The 27679-nt window shown below is 41.9% G+C and overlaps 1 protein-coding gene across 1 annotated transcript in view; it reads left to right on the forward strand.

Moving 5' to 3' along the window:
- The first annotated feature begins 220 nt into the window (after positions 1-220).
- ATPSCKMT (ATP synthase c subunit lysine N-methyltransferase) overlaps positions 221-27679 on the forward strand; it is a 45467-nt gene continuing 18008 nt past the window's right edge. The window contains 6 exon segments of the mRNA XM_053593034.1: positions 221-255; positions 8282-8571; positions 13511-13648; positions 14552-14602; positions 21639-21738; positions 21741-21841. Of these exon segments, the coding sequence (XP_053449009.1) occupies positions 240-255; positions 8282-8571; positions 13511-13648; positions 14552-14602; positions 21639-21738; positions 21741-21772 (627 nt within the window). The 5' untranslated portion in view covers positions 221-239 and the 3' untranslated portion in view covers positions 21773-21841.

Genomic DNA, 27679 nt, shown 5'->3' on the forward strand with positions numbered 1-27679 from the left:
AAACACTAATGAGAAGTTTTAGAACCAACAAGTTAAAAGCAGATTGAGTTTAGTCATTTTTCTTAAAACTGCACAAACGGGAGTTTTTGAATAGTAGATCCTAGGGAGGAGCTTATTTACCTACATCATTATTTCCTCCCTTCTTCCCACCCCGGGCTACGAGAAAATGGTAGAATCTACTTCCTTTTAAAAAAAAAAAAAAAAAAAAAAAAAGAAAAAAGCTTGTGGGAAATCTCGCGATGGAGGGCGGAGGAGGTGAGGCCGGCGCGGCAGGGCGGGCTGCTGTGGGCGCCGGGAAGGCAGCGGGCGCGGCGTGGAGCCCGCGTCAGGTGCGGGTGCGGGCGGGAGCCCCGGCTGGCGGCCTCTCGGGCTCGCCGCGGGGCGCGTGTGCGGGTGCGGGGGCTCCGCCTGGCGGCCTCTCGGGCTCGCCGCGGGGCGCGTGTGCGGGTGCGGGGGCTCCGGCTGGCGGCCTCTCGGGCTCGCCGCGGGGCGCGGGGCGCGGGTGGGAGCTCCGGCTGGCGGCCTCTCGGGCTCGCCGCGGGGCGCGGGTGCGGGTGCGGGGGCTCCGGCTGGCGGCCTCTCGGGCTCGCCGCGGGGCGCGGGTGCGGGTGCGGGGGCTCCGGCTGGCGGCCTCTCGGGCTCGCCGCGGGGCGCGGGTGCGGGTGCGGGGGCTCCGGCTGGCGGCCTCTCGGGCTCGCCGCGGGGCGCGGGTGCGGGGGCTCCGGCTGGCGGCCTCTCGGGCTCGCCGCGGGGTGCGGGTGCGGGTGCGGGTGCGGGTGCGGGGGCTCCGCCTGGCGGCCTCTCGGGCTCGCCGCGGGGCGCGGGTGCGGGTGCGGGTGCTCCGGCTGGCGGCCTCTCGGGCTCGCCGCGGGGCGCTGGGTGCGCAGTGCGTCCGGCCGCCGCTCCCCGCCCCGCTGAGCCCCTTCGGATCGTGGGCTCCCGAGGCGGTTGCCGGTGCTCGTCTGCCTCTGCCAGGGGCTGTTCTGAGTGCTATAGGGCAGTGTCTCAGTCTCTAGCCCGATCTTAGGGAATATTGGAGTCACACTGCTCGTTTGGAATCGCAGCTCTGCCACTATCACCAGCTGTCTTTCTGCCTTGATGTTTCCCTGTCTGCAAAAATGGCTGTAAGAACAGTAGTACCCGCCGTATAGGGTTCCTATGCAGGGGTCCTCAAACTTTAAACAGGGGGTCAATTCACTGTCCCTCAGACCGTTGGAGGGCCGGACTATAGTTAAAAAAAAAAATATGGACGAATTCTTAGGCACACTGCACATATCTTATTTTGAAGTAAAAAAACAAAACGAGAACAAATAACAATCACACCGCCTCAGGTGGCCCACGGGCCGCAGTTTGAGGACCCCTGCAAGGATTCAGGGAGAACAGTGCCTAGATCTTAACAAACTGTGTTTTAAGAGTTTGTTAAATAAAACCTCATTTTGGTCATATGATCCAGTAAGTTGTCCAAGGTTAGGTACAGTTAGTAAGGGACAACGTTGCACAACCTGGTGCTGCAAGTCCCGTCGTTAAGTCTTGTGTACCTCAGAAAGCTTTCTGGGCACCTGTAACTCGTTCCCTAATTCCATATGCTGTTCTTTAAAGAGCATGTACTAATTATTTTATAGGTTTAGACTTCGTTGTGGATTTCTAGCCTCTTCACCCCTACTGCCATAAGACAGGGACTTATCCTGTTTGTGTTATTCCATCCTTGGTTAGGTACTCAATAAATGCTTCTTCAAAGTCAAGAACTGAGCTTTGTAAGAAGTTACCACATAAATCCAATGTGACCACATTGTTAGCTCTGCCCAGAAAAAATATACCCATTTTTATTAGTGAAAACTCGTCAACATTCAAGACTTTCTACCAATTATTATTATTATTTTCTACCAGTTATTTTAATTGAACATGTGTGGAGTCACAAGACTGTTTAATGGATTTCCATCAGGTGTGCTCTTTGGAACAGTTCTATTAAATAAGAGCTTCGGTGGCCACTGGCTGTTGAATAGTTGGTGATCAATTAACCTCTGCTAATGCTTGGCCCACTTAAATGCCTTAGGCTCAAGAGTGATGCTCCGTAGACATTGTAAATGTTAGGTCTCATTTCACTTTAGCTTTGCCGATTGAATGTTTCCTTGTTCAAATGGTGACTTCTCCCTTCCATTTGGCTCATTGAATTGCTGTGCAAAATAGAAAATATCAGGTGGCATCCTCTGATAGTTTATTTCCTGTCAAAACTCTGGTGGGCAGGCGGATTTTTCCTAAAATTAATAGCAGATGTATATCAAAAGGACATAAATAACATCAGACTAGGACAAGAAAGGCTTCTTAAGGACAAAAGAATCCATGTTTAGGGACATACATATATGCTGTAATTTATACGCATATGCAAGTGCACAGCTCTTGAGTATTGTGGAGTTAAGTATAAACCCTACCTTTAAACACATGGCTGGTCATAATTCCAGACACTTTTTTTTTTTTCTGCCTGGCCTTTTTCCTTTGGCTTAAACTTGGATAAGAGATCTGTATACCTTTTTGTACATGTTTAGGCACTGTCTCTAGCTTCAGCTGTTCCAAACAACGTCACTGAAAAACGTTGAAGTTTTTAACCCATTATCAGAAGTTAATAACCAGGCAGAGCCTGGAGACAGAAGTTATCCTCACCCTGTCCTTTTAAGGAGGGACTCCTAGGTATGCAACAAAAGTGGCCTGTGGCCACTGCAGCTTTAGTTTAATAGAAAGGCAAGGTCTTCTGAAGAGTACAGCTGATAGAAATCTCTTGCTGTTTATTTACATTAAATAGTCTTGTGACTAGTTCAATTAAAATAATTGGTAGAAACTGTCTTGATTTTAGTTTTGAATGTTGAGGGACTGTTTTCACTGATAAAATGGGTACTTTTTTTTCTTTTCTTTTTTTTATTGTTAAATCATAGCTGTGTACATTAGTGCAATCGCCTGTACAAATGGGTACCTTTTTTACTGGGTGGAGCTAACAATGTAGTCATATTGGATTTACATGGGTACTTCTTCCAAAGCTCAGGCAATGGGCATGGATCTTGTTTCCCCAGTACAAATATTTGGGAGGTTGAAAGATTTGAATACAAACTTAGAAAGTTCAATGATTTCTTCAAGGGACATACTGCTGGTGTTGCTTTCTTAAAAATACAAACATTGTGGTGGCTTTCCTCAGAAACTTTCATGGCAGTTCACATAGAATAAAACATACACTCAGCCTGGTATTTTAAGACCTTTCTGTTTATCTCTAAACTCTGTGCTCAGAAAAGGCTTTCTTCACCTTTCATGCCTTGGGTCCAAGGCTTCCTTCTTTTGTCTCCATTTCAAATTCTGTCCTGCCAGTACCATATTGCTCCCATCGTTGATATCAGACTCATATCTCGGTATGAGAGGTAATGAGTAAGAAAATGCAGTCTATCCAAATCAGCCTCCCCCATATTCCCACAGTATTTTGTTCGTGTTATAGCATCTCTCCCAGCCTAGCCTATGTCTGCCTCAACTAGACCCCACCACCTCACAGGCTTGGTGGTTAATTGAAGGGTACTTGCATACACAGGTGAGATTGAGTTTGCATCATCTGTCTCCTGTTTATTTAGTAACAGTGAATGAGTAGGTAATGTATATCCGTGCAATGGAATATTTTTCGGACATAAAAAGGATTAAAGTACTGATACTAGATACAGCATGGATGAATCTTTGAAGATGTTCTCCGTGAAAGAAGTCAGTCATAGAACAATACTACATACTACAGGATTCTGCTGTAGGCCCAGAATAGGAGGTTTTATGGAGATGAGTAGATTAGGGGATGGGGTGACAGCTGAAGGATAGGGGTTTCCACTTGAGGGGACTCTGAACATGTGAAAATGCACTGAATTGCACATGTTAAATTACATGTGTATGAATTGTACCTCAATAAAGCTGTTAAAAATTTAGCCCTTCCCCTAAAATGATGGTAATGAGAATAATAATAGCAATTAATTGTTAATCACTTAGTCTTTCAGGCCTGTGCTAAGTGCTTCGTGTGTTTTACTTTCTCTGAACTTCCGCAAAGACTTTTAACTGTTCTAACAACCCTATGAGGACAATATTACTATTGCGTCTTTTTTTTTTTTTTATTTTAAGTTTTGAGTGGTGGTTAAAAAAATTATTTCTGAATCCTACTGTGGAGATAAGTTGTGAGACTTCAGAACTGTGTGACTCAAATCCTCTTAACCACTGTAATGTACAATTGGAATGCCCACAGGATAATTTTATACAAGGCATGACAAATGTGCCTTGACTTTTCTTATAAATATAAGCCTACTCCCATACCATATCCGGGCATCGCTATCTGTCATTTTATTGCCCTTTGCTTTATTGCATTTCACAGGGAGTACGTTTTCTGTTGGCACCATTTTTCTAACAGTGTGTGGTCACCTAATGTCTCTGTGTGATGTTTTGGTAATTCTTGCCATATTTTATGCTTTATCATCATTATATCTGTTATGGTGATCAGTGATCTTTGATGTGACTATTGTAATTGTTTTCGGGTACCACAAACAGTATAAGGCAATGAACTTGATAAGAGTCTGCTTTGCTGACTAGTTCCCCCTTCCCCTTCCTGTGGCTTCCCTATTCCTTGAGATGCAACAACACTGCTGCTAAGCCAATTAATACTCGTACAGTGGTCTTTCATTTTAAATCAAAAGCTGGAAATGATTAAGCTTAGTGAGGAAGGTGTGTCAAAAGCGAAGATAGGCTGAAAGCTTGCACCAAACCGTTAGCCAAGGTGTGAATGCAAAGTGCTACTCCAGTACTCCAGTGAACACATGAATGATAAGAAAGCAAAACAGCCTATGGGGAAAGTTTGGGTGCAGAACAAACTTTCAAACAAACTTGGAGAGAACGTCAGACCAGTCACAACATACCCATAAGCCAAAGCCTAATCCAGAGTGAGGTCGTAACACTCTTCAATTCTGTGTAGTCTGAGAAAAGTGAGAAAGGTGCAGAAGGAAAGTTGAAAGTGTGTAGAAGTTGGATTATGAGGTTTAAGGAATGACACTATCTCTAACATAAAAGTGCAAGGTGAAGCCACAAGTGCTGATGGAGAAGCTGCAGCAAATTACACAGAAGGTCTAGCTAAGATCAATGATGAAGGTAGCTATACTAAATAGCAGATCTTCAGTGTGAATGGAACAGCCTTCTACTGGAAGAAGATGCCATCTACCATAGCTTGGGAGAAGTCCACGTCTAGCTAAGAGAACTGGGCTAAGGGAACTGATGTCTTTCAGTTGAAGCCAGTGCTCGTTTACCATTCTGAGAATCCTAGAGACCTTAAGAATTATGCAAAGTCTACTCTGCTGTTATCTGTAAATGGAATGACAAGCCTGGGGGACAGGACAACTGTTCATAGCATGGTTTGCTAAATAGTTAAAGCCCACTGTTGGGACCTACTACTTGGAAATAAAGATTTCTTCAAAGTATTTCTGCTTATTGATAATGCATCTAGTCACCCAAGAGCTGTGATGAAGATGTAGAAGGATTTAGTCTGTAGCCCATGGATCAAATAGTAATTTTGATTTTCAAGTCTGGTTATTTAAGAAGTACATTTCTTAAAGCTATAGCTGCTATAGTTAGTATTCCTCTGATGGTTCTGGGCAAAGTATATTGATAACCTTCTGGAAAGTATTCACTATTCTAGATGCCATTAAGAACACTTGTCATTCATGGGAGGAGGTCAAAATGTCAAAATTAACAGGAGTTTGGAAGAAGTTGATGGATGACTTTGGCAGATTAAAGGCTTCAGTGGAGGAAGTCACTGCAGATAATGGTGGAATTAACGAAGAGAATTAGAATTAAAAGTGGCGCCTGACGATGTAATGGAAATGCTGTAACCTTGGGATAAAACTTGAATGGATGGGGAATTGCTTTTTATGGATGAGCAAAGAAAGTGGTTTCTTGAGGAGGAATCTACTCCTGTAAAGATGCTGTGAATGTTGTGGAAATGACAGCAAAAGATTTAGAATATTACAGAAACTTAGTTGACAAAGTAGTGACAGGGTTGGAGAAGATTGAGTCCCATTTTGAAAGAAGTTCTTTTGTGAGTAAAATGCCATGAAATAGCACTGCACAGTGTGGGAAAATCTTTCATGAAAGAAAGAATCAGTCAATGCAGCAAACTTCATTGTTATTTTATTTTATGAAATGGCCACAGTCACCCCAGCCTTCAATAACCACAGCCCTGCTTGGTCAGCAGCTATCAACATTGAGGCAGGACTCTAAGCAGTGAAAAGATTGGGACTCACCGAAGGCTCAGATGATTGTTAGCATTTTTCAGCAATAAGATGTTTTAAAATTAAGGTATGTACGTTGTTTTTTAGACAATGCTATTGCATACTTAATGGACTATAGTGTAGGTATAACTTTTATATGCACTGGGAAACCAAAATGTGTGTGGCTTGCTTTTTTGTGATATTCCCTTTATTGCAGTGGTCTGGAACCGAACCTGAGAGAGCTCCAAGATAGCCTGTCATTTTCCCCATACAATGCCAAAGTTGTAACTAGAATTATGTAAAGCCTTTGCTTTCCATCAAACACTATCAGCTTTGTCATTCTATTTCACCTTCCTCACTAGCACCAGTAGTGCTCCCCCCACCACAGAGTTGGTTTTCTGTTATGAAACCATTTTTAAAACTCACTTTAAAGGGTCTCAGGAATCAAGAAGAGCAAAGCCATGTGAGGGGAGAATGCTGATGGTTGGCCAGCTGCCCTGGAGTGTGACCACTGTGGGGTGCCAGCGTGCCAGCCTGGTGTTCGTGGTGTGGCAGGCAGAATAACGGCCCCTCTCAAAGATGTCCACATTCTAACCCCTCTAACCATGTAGATGTGATTAAGGATCTTGAGGTGGGAGATTATTTTGGATTATCTAGGTGGGTCCAATGTCATTGCAAGGGTATCCCCATAAAGAAAGAAAGAAAGGCAGGAAGGTGAGGTGAGGGGTGTCCTCACAGAGCAGAGAGAGGTGGCATGATGTGTGGTCAAAAATCAAGGAAGCTGGAAGAGACAAAGATACCAACCCTGTCCTAGAGCCTCCGGGACCACACCCTTGCCAGCCACTTGAGACTGACCTCCAGAACTGTATGATGATTGATGTGGGTTAAGTCGCTGTAATTTCTTATAGTAGTTACAGGAAACCTTGAACTGAGTGCAGCCCCGTGCTGTGTGCTCTACCTGCAACCCTCGTTTTGGCCTCACAGCAACTCTGTGAGTCCCACTTTGCAGAGGAGGAAGCCCAGGATGAACAAAGAGAAGGGATTCTGGCCACACTGTTAGTGAGGCGGCCGAGCTGGAGTCTTGCTCCTACCGCCTGTGCTGGGTTCGCCATTAATCAATTTCAACTTTAAATCAGTATCAGTTTCAGAAACTTGAGATCCCATTAAGAAAGCATTTTAAAGGATAAAACTCAAGAGGAGGATATTTAAGGTACCATTCATTTCTCTGTACTCAGTGATTGGAGTTTGCTTTATTTATGGTAATATTGAAATAATTATTTCATATCCTTTTTGGATCTGCCTTAAAAAAAGTGATTAGTCAAGCTTGGTGACAGGCATCTGTAGTCCCAGCTACTCGGGAGGCTAAGGCAGGAGGATCACTTGAGCCTAGGAGTTTGAGGCTGCTGTGAGCTATGATGCCACTATGCCCAGGGGAAGGGAGTGAGACACTTAAAAAAAAAAGTTTCTTTATTACCATACTTTTTAAAGATGTTTGGCAAAATCTGCTTTCTGTCTTTTGCGTTACTTTAAAATTGTATTTATGCAGTGGGATTACAGATGCCAGACCAATTTTGATGTGGAATCCTTTCATCCTATTTGAAATGGGGTAATAATTACATATTTTTATGCTTATTTGTGAGGCTTTGTTTATTCAGAAAATAAAAATGTGTAATTCATGGTTTAAGCTTATACTAATGGATATTGAATTGTACATTACCAGGCAAGTTTAAAAACATTGTTTTCTGAGGATGACTCCTAGACACACAAAAAATCAGTATGTTGTAAAGAAAAGATTTCAGTCTTCTAATAGTATAAAATAATTTTTCCCGAAACACTTTAATTTTTTAATGGAATTTAGAACTCGTTGTTGGATCCTATCCTTGTCGCTTAGTGTATTCAGGAAAATTATGCATCTTTAAAAAGCACGAGTTTATTTGTCCATAAGAATTATAGAAAAAAAATGCTATCTTGGATTTCAGATTTGGTGCTACGTAAGTATCTCCTGCTTGCCCTCCCTCTAGGTGTACACCCAGGAACGCTTACAGAGGAAAGTCAGCCACGGCATGTTTCACCTGCAAGTTTTGAAGGCAGCAGTTTGAAGAAAAGCAATTGGGGGTTCTTAATTACTGGGATTGTGGGCGGGACTCTGGTGGCTGTGTATGCTGTAGCCACACCGTTCATAACACCAGCCCTCCGAAAAGTCTGTTTGCCTTTTGTTCCTGCAACTACAAAGCAGATCGAAAATGTTGTGAAAATGTTGCGATGTAGAAGAGGACCCCTGGTGGACATTGGCAGTGGCGATGGACGGATTGTGAGTTTTGGTAAAATACTTTAAGGTTTGGAAAAAGAATTGTTAAAATTCCTGCTTTGTATTTCTTAAGGAGGCTTATGCAAAGGCTTGCTAAATCTGACAGTTTGAAAAAGTGCTCATTTTTTGTGTTTGGCTGGATGATTAAACCATCAGCATGTATTTGGAATTTGTTTTTCCCAAATTTAATTTTTTTCTTTTAAATGAGAAAGTACTCTGTCGATATGCCTGGTAAAAAAGAGTATGAAATTTATTTATTTATTATTTATTGAGTATGAAAATTGTCACTTTGGCAGGAAGGGAATAATAGTAGTTAGTACCCAGCTGGGTGTGGTGGCTCATACCTGTAATATTAGCACTTTGGGAGGCTGAGGTGGGAGGATCACTTGAGCCCAGGAATTTGAGACCATCCTGGGCCACGACATGAGACCCTATCTCTACAAAAAATGAAAATTAGCCAGGCCTGTGGCATATGTCTGTAGTCCTAGGGACTTGGGAGGCTGAAGCAAGAGGATTACTTGAGCCCAGGAGTCCGAGGTTGTATTGAGTTACGGGCACATCACTGCTATCCAGCGTTGGTGACAGAGTGAGACCCTGTCTTCAAGAAAAAGAACAATAATAATAGTAAAAAAAAAAAAAAAACTGAAGAACCCCAAGAATTGTCTAAAAAGTACTTGGGCTAACAGATGTGACATAATGAAAAGAACTGTTAAGTTAGGGAGTTTTACTATCTTATGTTTTTGCACCATAGATGTTTGGTCCTGTGTTTGTCTGTGTTTATATGTGTGTAAGTAATAATTCCCGTGGCTTAATACAGAGTTGAAATAAGGAAGAGCCAGTGACTAACCCCCGCTAAACCAAAGATCAGACTTTCAGCTATTTCATCTCACTTTGACCCCAACCAGGAACCTCTAAGTAAAGACATAAGGCCACTGATAGGCAAGTGGGTGTCTCAGAGCACGTTCCTCTGAGGTCAGCGTGGCGCCATTCTCAGTCTCACCCTGACAATGAACTGAAAAGTGAGGACGGTAGTAGGAAAGGCTGGTGTTCTGGAAGCACGGAGTGTGGACACCAGCAGAGCCACACCACCTTCCCCCAGCTCCTGTCCACGTATAGCCTGTGATACTGTGATTCTGACCTGGAGTAATCAGGAAGAGGTTAAAAAGTAACTAATGTTTTCTATTTAAACTTTTTTGTTTTTATTTTAAAGATTGCATTAAAGTACTCATACCATTTGGTGGTGCCTGTGGCTCAAAGGAGTAGGGCCCCAGCCCCATATGCCGGAGGTGGTGGGTTCAAACCCAGCCCCGGCCAAAAACTGCACACACACACACACACACACACACACACACACAAATATATATATATATATAAAGTACTTATACCATGATAGTTACCATTTTAGTCATTTTTAGGCATGCATTTCAATGATATTAAGTGTATTCATGTGGTACCACCATCACCACCACCCATCTCCAGAACTTTTTTCATCTTATAAAACTGAAACTGTGGACCCATTAAACAATAATCCCCTATCCTCTTCCTCCCCTCAGCCTCTGGAGAGAGATGTATTAATCAATAGTAAGTTTTAAAATCTATATTCAATGTTTTATGTATTTGAATGATTTCTTTGTGGTTTCTGTGAAAATGGTTTCCTTGTACTGTGGTAACTTGAGAAATTACTGTTGGTGGGACAGCTCTGTGAATGGATGCTCCCTTGGAGAATGGGGCAAGACAGACCTGTAGAGAGACCCAGGACCATTCTACCATCCCACCCATTGTCCAGAGGCTGGTGGGTTTTACAGTCAACTTTATTCTGATTCATTCCATTTTATTTTTACCTGTTTTCAATTTTGAATAAACAGTCACTGACCTGTTAAGGAAATACGTATTAACAGATTATTTTTATTATATATGATTTTATTGCTATGGTTCTGACCTGGAGTGTTATTGATACAATAATATATTGTGTATGATATTATTGCTTGTTCACCATTCTCCTAGGCATATTCATTTCACCTCTGTGCAAGTTCACTGATTGAAAGAGAAACAGAGTTTCAGCAATTTTTTGTTAGACCTATCAGGGGTTGGCTATTCCAGAATTAACTATGCAGTTATCCATAGTAGACTGAATATCTGTTCTGATTCTTGGGGTGAAATCTTTAATGAAGGCAAGAAAACTGGGTTTGATTGGGTTGGCCATTACCTTGTCCATGAACTATGTAAGTTTAGACATACATTTAAAAACATTTTTTTTTTTTTTTTTTACCTTTCCACAATAGTGGCTTCAAGCCCTACTGTTAATATTCTTTTTTTTTTTTTTTATTTATTTATTTATTTTTTTTATTGTTGGGGATTCATTGAGGGTACAATAAGCCAGGTTACACTGATTGCAATTGTTAGGTAAAGTCCCTCTAAAAACATTTTTTAAAATTTCAAAATATCAACAAATATTTTTGTTACATGGATACTTAAGTCAGAACTTTTAGTGTGCGCTTCACCATAACAGAGTTCATTGTACCTGAGAGGTAAGTTTTTACCCTTCTCTCCTCCCTCTCAATTCCTTTGTTGACTTTCTATGGCCTTTGTATCTCTTTGTGCCCATGTGTACCCAACTTTATGCTTCCAGTTTTAAATAGTACATGTGGTGTTTGTTTTTTCATTCCTGATATACTTTGCTTAGGATTGTGGTCTCCAGTTCTATCCAGGTTGGTGCAAAGACATTATTTCCTTCCTTTTTATAGCTGAGTTGTACTCCAGGGTATACATATACCACATTTTCTTACTCCACTGATGAATTGATGGGTACTTAGGCAGATTCCACAACTTTGCAATTATAAATTGTGCTGCAGTGAACATTCAGGCTCAGTGTAGACACCCAGAAAGCAAGACTGCTGGGTTGAAAAGTACATCTACATTTATTTCTTTGGGGAATTTCCGTACTGTTTTCCATAGAGGTTATACTAATTTGCAGTCTTACCAACAGCGTATAAGCATTCCTTTCTCTTTGTAGCCACTCCAGGATCTATTGTTTTTGGACTTTTTAAATAATGGCCATTCCAACAGGGTAAGGGTATCTTATGATTTTTATTTGCATTTCCCTGATAATTAGTGATATTGAGCATTTTTCATGTTTATTGGCCATTTGTCTATTTTTTTTGAAAACCTTATGTTCATGTCTTGCCCACTTTTTCATCCATTTGTTTGTTTTTTTCTCTTGCTAATTTATTTGAATTCCTTGTGGATTTTGGATATTAGCCCTTTATCAGATGTATAATTTGCTAATATTTTCTCCCATTGTGTAGATCGTTTATTATTTCCTTTGCTGTGCAGAGGCTTTTTAATTTAATTAAGTCCCATTTATTTTTGTTTCTGTATTTACTTTGGGGGGTCTTTGTCATAAATTCTTTGCCTATGCCAATATCTAGAAGAGTTTTTCCTATGTTTTCTTCTAGAATTTCTTCTAGAATGGTTTCATCCTTTACATTTAAAACTTTTATCCATCTTGAGTTCATTTTTGTGTATGGCCAGAGATAGGGGTCCTATTTCGTTCTGCATGTGGCTATCCAGTTTTCCCAGCACCATTTATTGAATAAGGCTTCCTTTCCACAGTGAATGTATGTTGTTTGCTTTGTTGAAGCCCTTGGTTGTAGGCAGACGGTTTTATTTTTGGGTTCTGGGTTCTTTTCCATTTGTCTGTGTCTCTGCTTCTATACTAGTACCATGCTGTTTTTGTTATTGTGGTTTTGTAGTATGATTTGAAGTCCAGTAATTTGATACTGAACAAATTAGATTTGTTTCTTTTTGCTTAAGATTCTTTGGCTGTTTGTTCTCTTTTTTTGGTTTCAAATGAAGCACAGAATTACTTTTTCTGGGTCTGTGAAATATGATGTTGGTATTTTCATGGGGATTACATTGAATCTGTAGATCACTTTGGGCAGTATGGACATTTTAACAGTGTTGATTCTACCATCCATGAGCAGGGGATGTTTTTCCATTTGCTATGTCATCTGTGATTTCCTTCATCAGTGTTTTGTAGTTCTCCTTGTAGAGATCTTTCACCTCCTTGGTTAAGTATATTCCCAGGTAAGAGAAAAAAAAAAAAAAGTATATTCCCAGGTATTTTATTTTCTTTGTAGCTGTTGTAAGTGGTATTGAGTCCTTGATTTGACTCTTAGCTCCATTGTTTTTAATATGTAGAAATGCTACTGATTTGTGTACATTGATTGTATAACCTGAGACTTTGCTGAATTTATCAATTCTAGGAGTCTTTTGTTGGAATCTTTAGTATTTTCTGGATACACGATCATGTCACCAACAAACAGGGATAGTTTGATCTCCTTTTTTCCTATTTGAATGCCATTTATTTCTTTCTCTTGCTGATTGCTCTGGCTAGGAATTCCAGTACTGTGTTGTTCAGAAGCGATGACAGCAGGCACTCTTATCTTGTTCCAGTTCTTTGGGGAAATCTTTGAACTTCTCCCCATTCAGGATGATGTTGGCTGTGGTTTTGTCATGTGTGTCTTTTGAGCCTAGTTTGTTGAGGATTTTTATCATGGAAGGGTGCTGGATTTTATTGAATGCTTTTTCTGCATTTGTTGAAATGCTCATGTGGTCTTTGTTTTTGTTTCTGTTTATGTGGTGAATCATCTTCATTGATTTGCGTATGTTAAGCCATGCTTTCCTCCCTGAGATGAAATCCACTTGATCATGGTGAATTATCTTTTTGATGTGCTGGTGAATTTAATTTGCTAGTATTTTGTTGAAGATTTTTGCATCTATGTTTAGAGATACATTTTTAAATGGTGTCTTGAATAAAGGAGATACTTTGGATCGAATGTTTTAGGATTGTAAACCATAAACAAGACATATTTGTATAATTTGGCCATGTAAGTTGATTTTTTTCTTCTTCTTTTGAATAAATCCTGGCCTCTCTTTACAGGTAATAGCGGCTGCAAAGGAAGGATTCACAGCTGTTGGTTATGAATTAAACCCATGGCTGGTTTGGTATTCCAGGTACCGAGCATGGCGAGAAGGTGTGCATGGCTCTGCCAAGTTTTATATTTCGGATTTGTGGAAGGTATGTAAGGCAAAGAATGGTGTTAGAGAAATCCAGTGGAAAATTGTATTGTTCATAATGACTGTGACTTAAAACTGAAAAACACTGAAAAATAATTAATATCCTAGTAACTATTTTGACATGAAATATGTACACATTTTAAATTGATAGATTTTACAGATAGACTATTTCAGAATAGAACCTTAAGGTTTTCTACATGATACATCATGTGAATTCCAAGAATTTATTTGCTAAATTAAAATGTACTCATTTCTCTTTATTACAAAATAATGAGATTTTCCATCTCACTTGGAAATCTTATAAGTTATTATTGAAAAACATCGGCCCTGTCCATGTTTGTGTGTGTGTGTTTGACACAGAGATGGGTGATAGAGAAAATCACTACTGTCACGACTCCTCCTTGTCCTCATGAAGCGTGAGGTATCACTTCCAAACTTATTTGTACTCTAAAAAGTGCCCTGCAATTTTGTTTTAGGGCCCATAATATGCTTTTTCTTAAATAAGAATTTTCTGTTATAATACTATTATCAGTTGATTGTAAAAGTTCACTTACATTTTCCTTGCATTGTTTCTCTCACCATGTATACGTAAATGCTCTCTCTGTAGAGTGAATAAGAATTTTATTGGGCAATAAGAATTTTGACTGGCAAAGTAGCCCTGAAGTCCCATGTGTTTTTGTGAAGCTGGCTTGGTGTAGAGTGGGGGTGAATGGCCCAGGTGCTACCAGCCTGACGCCCCCCCTCCCCCCAGCTGGTCACTGGCGCATCACTGGCCTTTCTGACACTTGACTTTGCCAAACTCCAACATTTGGCAAAATGAAATATTGCTAACATTTTTTGTGAAACAAGTTACATGTTTCGCTTTTTACAATTCACCTACCAATTATCTCCTCATCCCATTTAGGTGACTTTTTCGCAGTACTCAAACGTTGTCATTTTTGGTGTGCCTCAGATGGTGAGTACCCACTTTCCTGTTCTGTGTTTGGGTTAGGTGGTGTCAAAGGTCTCTCCAGCCACAACACGCCATCCCTTACCCATGCACCAAGGGATGGCCTCCCAGAGATTTTAGTTCACTGGCTTAATAAAATACTTAGGGGCCTTAAAAGTTTAATAAAAAATTCAGTCATAGTTTTACATTTTGGCTTTAGATAAAATTTTTGACGATCTACCTAAGCGTTAACAATTCCAGTTTGGAAACTGCTTTATGAGGTCCCAGTGTCTCATGTAGTTTGTAATTTCAGGGCCGTTCACTCACACCCAGCTGGAATCGCTCGGGAAAGTTAATGAGATGTTCTCTTGGAATTGATCATCCCTCTGATTTTGCAGGAAGATAATTTTAAGGGTGGATGAGCATTGACTAGTTTCAATTTACCTCAGTTTACTGATTTTTCAAAGAATGGAGTATTGAACTTTGATTATGTACTTTAAAAAGTGAAAATACCACAGCTTTGTGCAGAAAATGGTCCTCTTTAGCCTCTGGAAAGATGGTCATGGTGGGATGCTTTTACTGTAATTGCTGGTTTACTGACCATAGAAAGAAATCCCTTTTTACTTTTCAGAGTCTGTAATTGTAACCATTATGATCTTGGTGGAATTGGATGTTGGCTGAAATGCTACTGTATCACTGATATGGTTTTTAATTTAACAAAAGGAAATTTACTTTTTTTGTTGTTTTCTTACTTATACCTTAATTTTTATATAAGATGTTTCAATTTCTTAAGATACTTGAGAAATTTGTTCCTTTTATTAAGGCCTTCATTGTAATGCGGTATTCTTGAACTTCTGAAGACAATTTAGAAACACTTTTCTTAAATATTCTTTTTTTTTTTTTGTAGAGACAGAGTCTCACTTTATGCCCCTTGGTAGAGTGCCGTGGCCTCACACAGCTCACAGCAACCTCCAGCTCCTGGGCTTAAGCGATTCTCTTGCCTCAGCCTCCCGAGTAGCTGGGACTGCAGGTGCCCGCCACAGCACCCGGCTATTTTTTTGTTGCAGTTTGGCCGGGGCTGGGTTTGAACCCGCCACCCTCGGCATATGGGGCCGGCGCCCTACTCACTGAGCCACAGGTGCCGCCCTTCTTAAATATTCTTGAAAGTAATAACATTCTGTATGTTTAATTCTCATTAGACCTAAAAATTAAGACCAAACTTGGGTATCTTCACTTTTGTTATAGAAGCGAATTGAGGTAGAAGGGCACAGTTCGTGCTTATTTAAAAAAGAAACAACCACCCACTTGGCATCATAGAATTGATGTGGAATTTTGGTGTAATTTACTACTTATTATGATGTTAAGCTTTCCTTCTAAAATGGAAGTTAGAAGCGGCGCCTGTGGCTCGAAGGAGTGGGGTTCCGGCACCATATACTGGAGGCCAAACCCAGCCCCGGCCAAAAACTGTAAAAAAAAAAAAAAAAAAAAATGGAAGTTAGCTTTTTGGAGACTACTCACTTTAATTTGAATCCATGCTTTATAAAAATAGGAAGTTAGTATTTCCTGTCTGGAGGGCAGGATGAGGAACTGAGGCGGGGATTCTGAAACCACAGTTGCCGGCTCCCAGCAGGGGGCAGCAGTGGCCTTTGGAAGTCATCACTGCCACACAGCATCCTGGTGCTTTTTGTCATGTCTGAGGTAGACTCAGTTTTTGGAGCTGTTTGCTCAGGGGAAATAAGAGTTGTCTTATTTTGATGAATTCCTTTGCAATTGTTGCCCATTTTTTTCTGTACATAGAGAAATCTTAAATAAGGGATGTGTAGCATTTGACTGTTCCCAAGAAAAAAGTGGAGCAGCTGAAGTGCATGAAGCATCCACATTCCCCATGTTACCACGCTGGGGTGATCAGGGGTGCAGAGGGCCCAGATGGCTTCCACTGGTCTGGAAGGCTGAATTTCATGTGTGGAGGGCCCCCACTTTCAACCTTCATCAAGTGTTTCTAAGTACAAGGCAGTGAGGGACAGGGACAAGCGTGCTGTGTCAGTGACGATGTCAGTCACAGCTGGGTGGCTCAACAAAGCCAGCGTGCCCTGAAATGTTTCCCGGGGCAGCTAATGCACAGTAGACACTTAGGGAACCTGGAGGAGCCTTGGAGGGGTTCAGCGCTGGGGTCATAGGTCATCACCCCTGCTTCTGATACTGGGCCAGTTATCCCTAATAGCTCAAGATCAGCGGTGTCCTAACAGTTCAGCACAGGCATGTAGTTAATGTAAAAGGTTGAGGAATCCCCTTTGGTTCTGGCCAATCCAGTCTGAGGATTGTATGCCCCCAGGTTTACACAGGCTTCTGCACCAGGAGCATCTTTTAAAGTGCAGAACAAACCAAGCTGTCCTTTTATACAACTGTTCTGTGATTTGTCACAGCTTTTAAGGATAATGCCTGAATCCTTGAGTGTGGCCCGAGGACCTGGAGTGGTTTCTACTCACCTTCAGACTCACCTGGGTCATGCCTCTCTGGCTCTCAGCCCCTGGAATTTGCCGAGCTCATCTTCCCAGAGCCTGGGGCTGTGTCTTGCCCCCCCTACTTTAGTGTCCCCCTGGGCCTGCTGAGTGAACACTGCTGACTATTCACTCTCAGCATCTTTTCCTCTGCAGGGCTGTCCTTGATGGCCCAAAGGGGGCACGTGCCAGTGCTGGCTCTTTTCTGCTCCTGTGGCATAGTCTGCCCTGCCCTTGCATATGTTACAGTATGTTTACTTATCTGGTGGCTCTGACAATGTTTGCTGGATGCACTGCAGGGTAAGATCAAGGTTGGGGACCAGGCTTGTTGTCTTCACGGCCGGACCCCCAGCACAGCTGTACCATTCTGTAGATGGGTGCTGAGTAATGCATGTGGCGCAAACACACCTGCTGCTTATGCTTTTCCCAGAAGGCGATTTAACGTCTTAAAAAAATTTCAAAATAGGAAGGGTGGACAAATGTTTTTGTGTTCTGGATACCTTGTATAATGTGTAAGTCAGGGCTCTGAGCGCCTGTTTTCTGAATGTTCTTTGCATCCCTCCCTTCCTGACTTTCTATGAGCTTTGCTTCTCTTTGTGCCTGTGTGTGAGAAGGCTGTTCACTCTCATAACTTCAAAGAATGACCATTTTTACTTTAATTCTGTTATGAATTGAATAAAAATATCATGTTCTGATAAAGAAACCTGATTCATAACCCAATCATTTATTCATCTTTCATTCATTCCATAAGTGTGGCCGCCATGGCCAGTCCCCATTCTAGTCACGTGGATACTTTTGTGAATAAAATAGAGAATAGCCTCGTACTGCGGTGCTCAGATGCCAATGGGATGAGCAGATGTTAAATAAGACACCTATATACCATAGTGCACTGCAGAGGGGGTGCTATGGAGCCGTCTGTAGCAAGGGACAGTATCTTGGCATAGCTGACATTGGGGGAAAGAGAGAGTGTTTCTGTGGGATGAGAGCAGCAGGCAGGGCCATGGCGTGAGTGAGGGCAGGTCAGAGGAGACAGGGCTGGGGCGGGGAGGATGCTGGTGAGCAGTGGAGGACCATCGGGGTTGAGAAGGAACATAGGCCGCCTTGTGGAGATTAGATGGAAGGCAAACGTGGGCCGAAGCTGGGCGAGAGGCTGGGGGCTCTTGCAAGGGTCCAGGAGATGCCGTGACTGGAGAGAGGGTCAGATTCTGGGGGTGTTGTGAAGGTAAAACAAGCAGGGTTAGCTGGCAGATCCAACATGGGGAAGAGATAAAGAGGGCTCACAAGTGACCTCAGTGTGTTGGCCTGAGCTCCTAAAGTTTCCCATGTATTGTGTTGCAGAAGATGCAGGTGGAGCTGGCTGGGGACGTTCAGTGTGGGTATGGGGGGGTCTGGGCATGCATGGGCGTGTCAGGATGGTGGTCCTGGGGAAGGAGGAGTCTGGGGCCTGGGAGCAAGGGCTGGTGATATTTGTTAGGGTTGGGTGTTGAAGCCCAGGAGTGGCTGTGATCCCCTGAGGGGTGCAGACGAGTGAAGCCATCCAAAGCCTGGGCCCTGGACTCTGGGAAATAAGGGGCAGCCAGCAAGGATCCCCAGAGAGAAGCCTGGGAGGGAGACGTGCCGGAGTGATTACCCCAGTGAAGCAAGTGCTCACGGGGGGTCTGGTGAGTCAGGGCTGCTGGGGGCACGGGTGGTCCTTTTATGCCTTTGAGGTGGTTTCTGCTCCTGTTTAAAGTTTTGAAGATACAATTAGAATATGATGAGTTCGTGTTACTTCGAAGCCTATAATTGTATGAATAATTCTGAATTCCATTAGACAGGACACATCACTGCTTCTCTGTGTGTGATATCAAGAAACAGATTCGTTGCATATTTATGTGTAATTTAGTCAGTTAATTTCTTATGATTGAAAAGCTCCTTTCATTTTTAGGTTTATCTTGACTTAGCATATGACAATCATTTGGAAATAAAAGAAACTGTAAAAAGAAAAAGAATAATAGTAATATGAATAAGTTTACAATTATCCTTTTTATGAACAAAATTACCATAAGAAATCTCTGATATTTTGGAAAAATGCACATTGTTTCATTCTTTGCTTATTTAATTTTTCCCTTAAGTAGCAAAACTTTTTTTAAATCTTTTACTGGCTGTTAGAGGAATAGAAATCTTTCCATGTTTAATGAAATTTAACTTTGTTGTCTTGGTATTGATTCTAATGAAGAATTAGAAGTTTGGCTCACTCTAGCTGCAGTTGTGTTGAAGAATTTTTCTAAGCACTTTTATAAAATATAGGTCAGGAAGAAAACCTTCATGGAAGCACTATTGATTTGTTCATCTTGCTTTAATTGGTTACTTTTAAAGGAGGTAGTTTTTGCTTAGATTTTGGTTTCTAAATATCAGTAAGTGGAACCAAGAATCTTCCAGAAATAACTAGTCCGAGGCTGGGGAAGGGAAGATAAAAAAGCCTGGATCATGTTATTGAGCCAGAGTATGAGGAAGTGCTCAAAATATTTGATGGCAGCATGTCCAAAAGACAGAGAAGCCAGCTGCAAGAGGCTCCCTGTGGCCACATTAGGGAAATTTGAGCATTAGAAAGAACAGTGATATAGTAGATTATAAGCCATTGGATGAAATAAGAATCTAAGTGTTCAGACTTAACGATAGATAGATAGGTAAATGGAGGGAGGGAGAAGGGAAAGCTCATCCCTGTGGTAGAAGCTGACATGCCCCTGGAAGAAATGCATATGAAAGATTTGATGGAATGAGCAAATTGCTACTTTGCAGCCATTGTAGTAAAAATTGATTCTGGCTAGACTCATCAACGATGGCTACTATCTGATAAGTAATGGGATATTTACATTATCTGAAAATATCTTCTCACAAACAACTGTTTAAGTATATAAAAAGAAAAATATTAGCCACATTGTGTGGACCCCAGATTCTAACTTCACTGGTTAATGTCACCAGCAAAAGGACCTCCCAGGCCTCTGAGGATCCCTGGTCCACTCATAGCCTTGCAGAGGGGGTGTTGCCCATGATGCACACATGTGGAACAAGTCAGAAACACACCAGAGCACCCAAGGTGAGGGCCGTGGGGTCTGATCACTGAAGAATGTTATTGTCACGAAAGACAAAGACAGATGGAGGAACTGCTCCAGATCAAAGTAGAGCGAAGAAACGTTACAGCTATGTGTAAAAGTGATCCTGCCCTGGGCAAGTGTCATATGGGACATTACTAAGACAGTGACAGAATTAAGAGTTTTATTGGGATTATTATTATTGGAATACAATGTTAAATTTTCTGAATATAGTATATGTGCTGGGATAATGTTAGAAAATTTTTTTTCTCAGAAAATACAAATGGAAGTATGAAGGGATGAAGGAGAGCATATTTTGTATGCGACCTTTCCTCAAATGGTTTAGAAGAAATGTTCTTAGAGAAAGGAAGTGAACAAATGTGACAAAATGTTAAAAATTGGTGAACCTGGTAGAGGTATATAGGAATTCGTTGTTCTATTCTTGCAATTTTTCTGTAAGTTTGAAATTATCTCAAAATAATAAGTTAAAAGAAAGTCTAAAAAATATATTTGGGATGTGACAGTTATAAATATATTTTTAAACAGATGTTAATTTATTGATGTAATTAAAATGTCAATACTTTTAGTAAATAATAAAAACTCTTTATCAGTAGATTGGCAATAAAATGATACAAAAGTGATAGAAGTTAGGTTGAAACTATCAAAAACTTCAGTATCGGGGGCTGGGTGCAGTGGCTCACACCTATGACCCAGCAGTTCGGTAGGTCAAGGCAGGAGGATTGCTTGAGGCTCAGAGTTCAAGACCAGCCCAGCAGCTGTATAGTGAGACCCCCACCCCCACATAAAAATTAAAAAAAAAATCATTATCAGTATATTATGGATACATTTTAAAACAATTTTGAAATATTTCATAGTATTTCAAGTTGACAGAATGTGTGTATGTTTTTCCTGGCCTAATTATACCACATTTCATTGACTCTAGAGGATGTGGATTTTAAGCTGCACCATTGCCATTAAGAAAGAAAATAAATACTGCCAATTATAATTCTAAGAGAATGTCAATTGTATCATGTATCCTGATTTCATGGTCGTTAAAAGAATGGAAAATATGTCTTAAATATATGAGATTGGGTATATTGAAATGTTTCAGCAGGTAAATAATTTAAAGCTATTTCTTATTTTTTTAAAGCTATTTCTTATTTTAATGACTGCCACATCATGATTTTAGTCAGAAAATTGGAAATGTTGCATATATTCCTAAAGTGGTGTATTTTATAATTCATTCTCAAAAATGCTCTTATGACAGTGGTTAATGTGTCTTCTGCATTTCAATGGATTTTTTGATAATGTGTTATATTTGTGCCCTGAAGTGATCTTTTTATTTATTTATTTTTTTCTCCTTCTTTTAATCTTTTTACCTAGTAATTTTTGTTTTAGTAATTTCAGGGACTCTTAAAACACAGAAGGACTTTTTAGAATAATTTCCTTTGATTCACCACTCACTGAAATAATGGCTGTTATTCCCTGCAGATGCAGCTGTTGGAGAAGAAACTCGAACTTGAACTTGAGGATGATGCGAGAGTCATTGCTTGCCGCTTCCCTTTCCCGCACTGGACCCCAGACCACATCACTGGGGAGGGGATAGACACTGTGTGGGCATATGATGCGAGGACTTTTAGAGGAGGTGAAAAGAGGCCCTGAAGGTCAACACACTTGGAGTTGGTCATTCAAATGTACGGTTTGCTGAGAGTGCCTTTCTCAGATGGTTGTGGTCAGCTCTGAGTCTGGAGACTCACAGCAGCTGGGTCTTTAGCAACAGAGTATATATATTTTTTTTTTTTTGGTATAGAATGAGAAATTTTTCCTTCTTTAACTTTTGGAGAAAATAAAGAGAAGTTAAGAAAAACAATTAAAACATTTCATGGTATATTCTAAAAGGCGTGCCTTTTCATGCATTTGGTTCCATGAAAATATGAAGGAAGGATGTACCACCCTTCTTGTGTAGGAGAGATGTCTGCAGCTCTTCACATTAGAGAGCATGCTTCATGCCACCAAGGAGGAGGAGTGATTTTTAAAGAGAGTAATGTCTTAGCAAATGCTTGTCATTTCCTAGAGCTTTATTCATATGTAAGTTTTCTTTCTTTTTTGTACTTCATGGCAAAATTCATTTTTTAAAGGATTCAGAGAGGCATTTATATTTGATAACATTTCCTAGGAATAACTTTTTCCAAGGCTAGATTACTGTATTACTGTATTTTATTGAATCTAAGATGTATATACAGTAAAACTTTTATAAGTTGACCACCCCAGGGACTCTAACAAAGTGGTCAACATATAAAGGTGGTCAACTCCCAGATGTTCTGTACTGATGTGTACATATCCAGTCTAGGAAAATTAAGTCAACTTGAGGTGGTCAGTGTGGGGAGGTGGTCAGCTGTGAAGGTTCTACCGTATATACATGCATGTAAATGTGTGTGTATACACATATTTGCATTTTAACATTTTCTGAAATTGTGACATCTCTCAGTTGAGGTGTTTTTATTTATAGCTTTCATTAGCAGTGTGTACATCATGTAGGTGTTTATCATCTGTTATACAATTGATAGCATCTTAGATTTGAAGAAATGTGGTGTTCAGAGAAGGCACATGATATAGCGGGGTCATGGGTAATGATTAGTAGAGAAGTAACCGATTGTGAGCTTGGTTAGCCTGACTGGGGTTCTATCCCATGTTTTGTTATCAACAGGAAGCCATGGGCTTGTGGCTTACTGTCTGTGAGCCTCAGCTTCCTGAGTGTCCTTGCCACTGATACAGAGATAACTGAACAGGGGACTGGAGACCTGTTTGTAAAATTCATAGACGTAGCCTTTTTTTTTTTTCTTAAGACAAAGTCTCAAGCTGTTGCCTTGGGTAGAGTGCCATGGTGACATCATAGCTCACAGCAACCTTCAACTCTTGGGCTTCTGCAATCCTCTTGTCTCAGTTTTTTGATTTTTTTTTTTTTAATATTTTCTTTTTATTTATTTATTTATTTATTTGTGGGTTTTGGCCAGGGCTGGGTTTGAACCCGCCACCTCCGGCATATGGGACGGCACCCTACCCCTTTGAGCCACAGGTGCTGCCCTAGTTTTTTGTATTTTTAATAGAGACAAGTCTCACTCTGGCTTAGGCTGGTCTTGAACCTGTGAACTCAAGCAATCCACTTGCCTCGGCCTCCCAGAGTGCTAGGATTACAGGTGTGAGCCACCCTACCCCATCAGGGACATAGCCTTTGGTCTATAAATGGTATTTATTGTTTTAGTTACTAAGGAAAAGATTATTCATGGGGGTTGCAGATTATTTCTGTGAGTCACTTCTTTATTTTATGAGAGCAGCCATTTATTTAGTATTTCTCATTTATGAGAAGAGACTTGACTGATTTAAATAAAAGATAAATTAAGGAAAACCTTTGAATGTGAGTAGATGTGTTTCATGTATCTGAAGTAAGAATATTGAATGGTGACTTGAGTAATCCCTGCTTATCACAAAAAGGAGTGGAACAGCCAGTCACACACTGGTAATTTAAATACCCAGTTGTCTCAGTGGGGATTTAATAAAGTATGGTCTTTTAATAAAGTCACATCTTTAACTAAACTTATAAAAATGTGGTCAATTTGATAATTTTGATTTAAATGAGAACCATCTGGGGACATGTTCATTCATTCAACAAGTGTTGAGTATCTACTGTGTGATAAGCGCTGTGATTCCACAGTGAACAGATGTGCAAGGCCCCTGGCCGCCTGGAGTTCATATTCTCGAAGCAGGAAACAAAAAACTAAGCAAGCTGGTCTTGGTGTGTGTGAAGTTCTCTAAGAGAATCAATGTGATAGGACAGGGGCAGGTGTGTATGTTTGGGACACGATGTGGAGTGTTGCAGATATCTCCAAGCTTTTGGTGGCTATCGTCTGCCCCTGTCCCACTAGCCCCTGATCTCCTTACGAAGGATGAGATCTCTTCTGTGGTGTGTAGCTTTGGTGGAAGGACAGTTCTTGGTATGTGTCCCTCATGTCACCTTCTACCGTAGCCAGTTCTGCCTGTAATCTGGGTACAGTTGGAGAGGGGCCCATGGTAGCTCCTTGCCATGAAGATGTGCTAGGTAGAGGAAGGTTTTATGGAACTTCAGAGGGATTCAGGAACTATCCAGATGTCCTGGCGGATTTGTAGAGGCATCAAGCTGTGTGCAGAGTTACTATAACTTATTGGAGTACCTTTAGTTTCTCAAGAATTTGATGATGCTGAATCTTGCAACCTCATAGTAAAGCGGACCATTTCATAGAAGTGTTGTGATTCATTGAGTCTGCAGGATCTTTAATTGCTTTTTTAAAAATTGTGGCTTGATAATTAAACTATTCAGTAAGAATTTTCCTGTAGAGGTTATTGTGGCTTCTCTGGCTGATTAGAATTTTTAGCCGTTATTAGGTTAAGGACATTGATTAGATTTTTATATGACACAAATCATGGAATGAAATCATGGCTGTCAAACATCAGATTTTATATGTCTTTACAGATTGAAACCAGGGGACAGTGCCAATTTGAAACAATTTATAATTAAAAAGAACTATAGTAATATACTTTAGGGTGATGCAGCCTAAGAGGACCTGTGGTGAATAGCAGTGGAGTTTGCCATCAACACTCAGGCCCAGGACTTGAGTGAGTTGCCATCTGAATTCATCTTCTTCTGATAGCAAGGCTCCAGGACACAGGTGTCCCACGTAACCCCATCAGACCCTTGGTCAGTTCTGTTGTTCAAATACTTAGCTCCACTAAATGCACGTGAAACTGAGTTTAAAAGATTTTAGAAGAGAGACTCTTCCGGAGGCTATGGCTGAGAGACAGGGTACACTGTGATAAGTTCTTGACATTTGAACCATGCAGCTGGAAGCCATGCTTCTGGCCAGTGAAGAAATAAATACTCTGAGGTCCAGGAGCTTCTAAGCTCATCCTTGTTGTTCTATGTCCTTCTTAGCGTATCCCTGGCTGAGCACATTACAAGGAAGTCCTCTTTGTCATTGCAGAGCATACTATAGGAGTCTACTTAAGTCTTCACAAACAGACACACAGAAATATTCCCATTGGTTGTGTGGTGTGTCTTGTTGCCCTTCACTAAGATACCTGCAGTCATCTGGGCCACAGTGGAACATTCCTCACCCAGCTGGCAGCAAAGTCTGCAGGCCTCTAACCCAGGCTTCTTGTCTTGGAAGAGGAGAGACAGGAGGCCTGGAGGGAGGTGTATGCAGGGCCTGTCCTAGAGCAGGGCATTAGTGGGCTGGGAAGCAGGTGTGCAGACACTGCATGTCTCCCTCCCAGAGCCATTCTCCTCTCTGTCTTGCTAAGAGATCCCCTGGTTTTTCAGGTGTCAAGATGAATGTGTTCATTACAGGAGACTGCCAATTGTCTGTTTCCATTCCCCTTTGCTGTGAGTGTCAGGGGGGACAGTGTGCATGCGACCCTGACCTGCCAATGAGATTTGAGGACAAGTCTGCTGGGAGCTTTGGGAAAGGTTTTGTTGCTAATAGGAGATACATGAGGAGTGAGCATCACTCCTGTCTTTGGACATGCAATGTAAAGTCACAATACCCAGAGCTTAGCAGCCATTCTGTGACCAAGAGGGAGAAAAGTGAAGATGGAAGCTAAGATGCTGGGCCACTGTCTCTGTCTGGAGAGGACCAGAGGAAAAGGTATTTTCTAGCAAGGCTGGAAGGGGCATCCAAAGCGTGTGAGGGGCAGCAAGTTCCCAGGGCAGGGAGCCCCACTCAGAGTAGCTCCCAGGAGTGGTGTTGGAGGGACTCTACCACGTTGAGAGGGCTGAGAACTTGGACTGGCCTTCACAGGTGATCGAATGGCTCCTGAGGTCCCCAAGTCACCCCAGGAGGCCATCTGCTCTTGGGGATATAGGCAAGGGCAGGTCACGGCATAGCCTCTGCCATATCTCTGCATCATAGGGAAGTTTATAGGGAAAGGGAGACTAGTTGTCAGAATTAGACAGAAATTAGGGAAGCCAAGGGAAAAAAATGCTCTCAGACGCCCCTCCTGACAGGTAGGGTTGAAGGGTTGGCTGCCAAGCACAGGAGCTGGTAGCTTAGCTTAGCAGAGCCACCCCGAGTTAAAACCCCAGCACTGTCCAGTCTCCTTCCAACTCAAGCCAATGTTTGGAGCTTCATGAGGACAGGTGTGGAGAGAGCCTTACTGTGAGAGGATGGTGGTGGGCCAGGCATGAAGGGAGCCCAGCCGCCCCCTGACGTGATGGGGGCTGGGCTGCAAAACAGGCTCCAGAAGTTCTGCTCAGCTTCCTCTGGATGATCATTGGGGGGCAGTTGGAGCCATCCTCCCTGGAAGGGGTCTCCTCTGCGTGTCCCCTTCCTGACACACATGGAAGATGTCTTTGGCATGGTCTGTCCCCAAGCTAATAGTGGTTTTGAATGGATGATAACAAAAACCTAGAAATACAAAAAAGGAATAGAAGAAGCCACGTTGATAAATGGAAATGAATTCTGGATGGCAAAGTGCCTTGATAGTGTGTCCTAAGAGACAATCAAGGGTGGGTGTTTACTGGGCTAAGAGGCAGCATGACAAATGTTTTCAAATAGTCGCCACGCAGAAGGAGAAAGGGAAGGGCTGGATGTTGCTCTGTGCCTGGGCTTTTATGTTCTGCATACCCTTCTCATCCTCGGGGAGTTTGCTCTTACCTCCAATTTTTTAAAAAATTGTACTCCGAGAGGATTAGTTTGCTCAGAGTCGCAGCCTGTCACGTGAGCACCGGTTCTTTGTTGTACCGCTTGCTTCCCTGGGATGAGGCCTGCCCTGACTGGCTTTGGGGAGCAAACTGGGGCCACTGTGTGGATGGTAAAGGGACGTGATGTTTAAGTTCAATGTGAAGTACAGTCTTAATAAAGTCATTTAAGCTAGAATGCATTGTACTTGGGCGTAGTTCCTTCCTCCTGGAGACTCTGAGCAGAGCCTGAACAGCCACTTGGTGGGGATATTGTAGAAGGGATCCATCTGCAAGCAGCCAGAGTCCTGAGATGACCCAAAATGGTGAGGAGTTTTCCAAGCCTAGCAGGGCATCCAGATCCTCTCAACAGATCCCCATGGGGCTGTGAGGCATTTAGGGAGCCCTCAGCGGTAAAGGTGTTTACACAACTCCAACAAATCCTAGCATCTAGCATCTCCCAAAACTGGAAGTTTTTTACTCTGGGGTTTTGCAAAACAATGTAGTCAAAATAACAAGGGAAGGTGATGAACAAAGATAAATTGTATCCCAACTCCAGCCAAACAGTGCAGGTGTCCTAGGAGAAAGACACCTCTGTAGAATCCCACAGCTGTGCTCCCTCAGCACTGACTCAAGCCTAGAGCTGCTCTTGAAGCTCCCGGTAGGAATATGGCGGGGCTGGTGCCTCATCCTCTGTGAAGTGGTTGAAGTGATGCTGCCCCACCCATAGGCTTGTCTGAGAGCAGCCTCTGGGGACCCAAAGTCCCATCTCAACCCTTGCCTGACTGATGGCACCAGGGTTGGGCTCTGAGCCAAAAGCAGG

Source organism: Nycticebus coucang, chromosome 1 (assembly GCF_027406575.1).
Source record: "Nycticebus coucang isolate mNycCou1 chromosome 1, mNycCou1.pri, whole genome shotgun sequence".
NCBI lineage: Eukaryota > Metazoa > Chordata > Mammalia > Primates > Lorisidae > Nycticebus > Nycticebus coucang.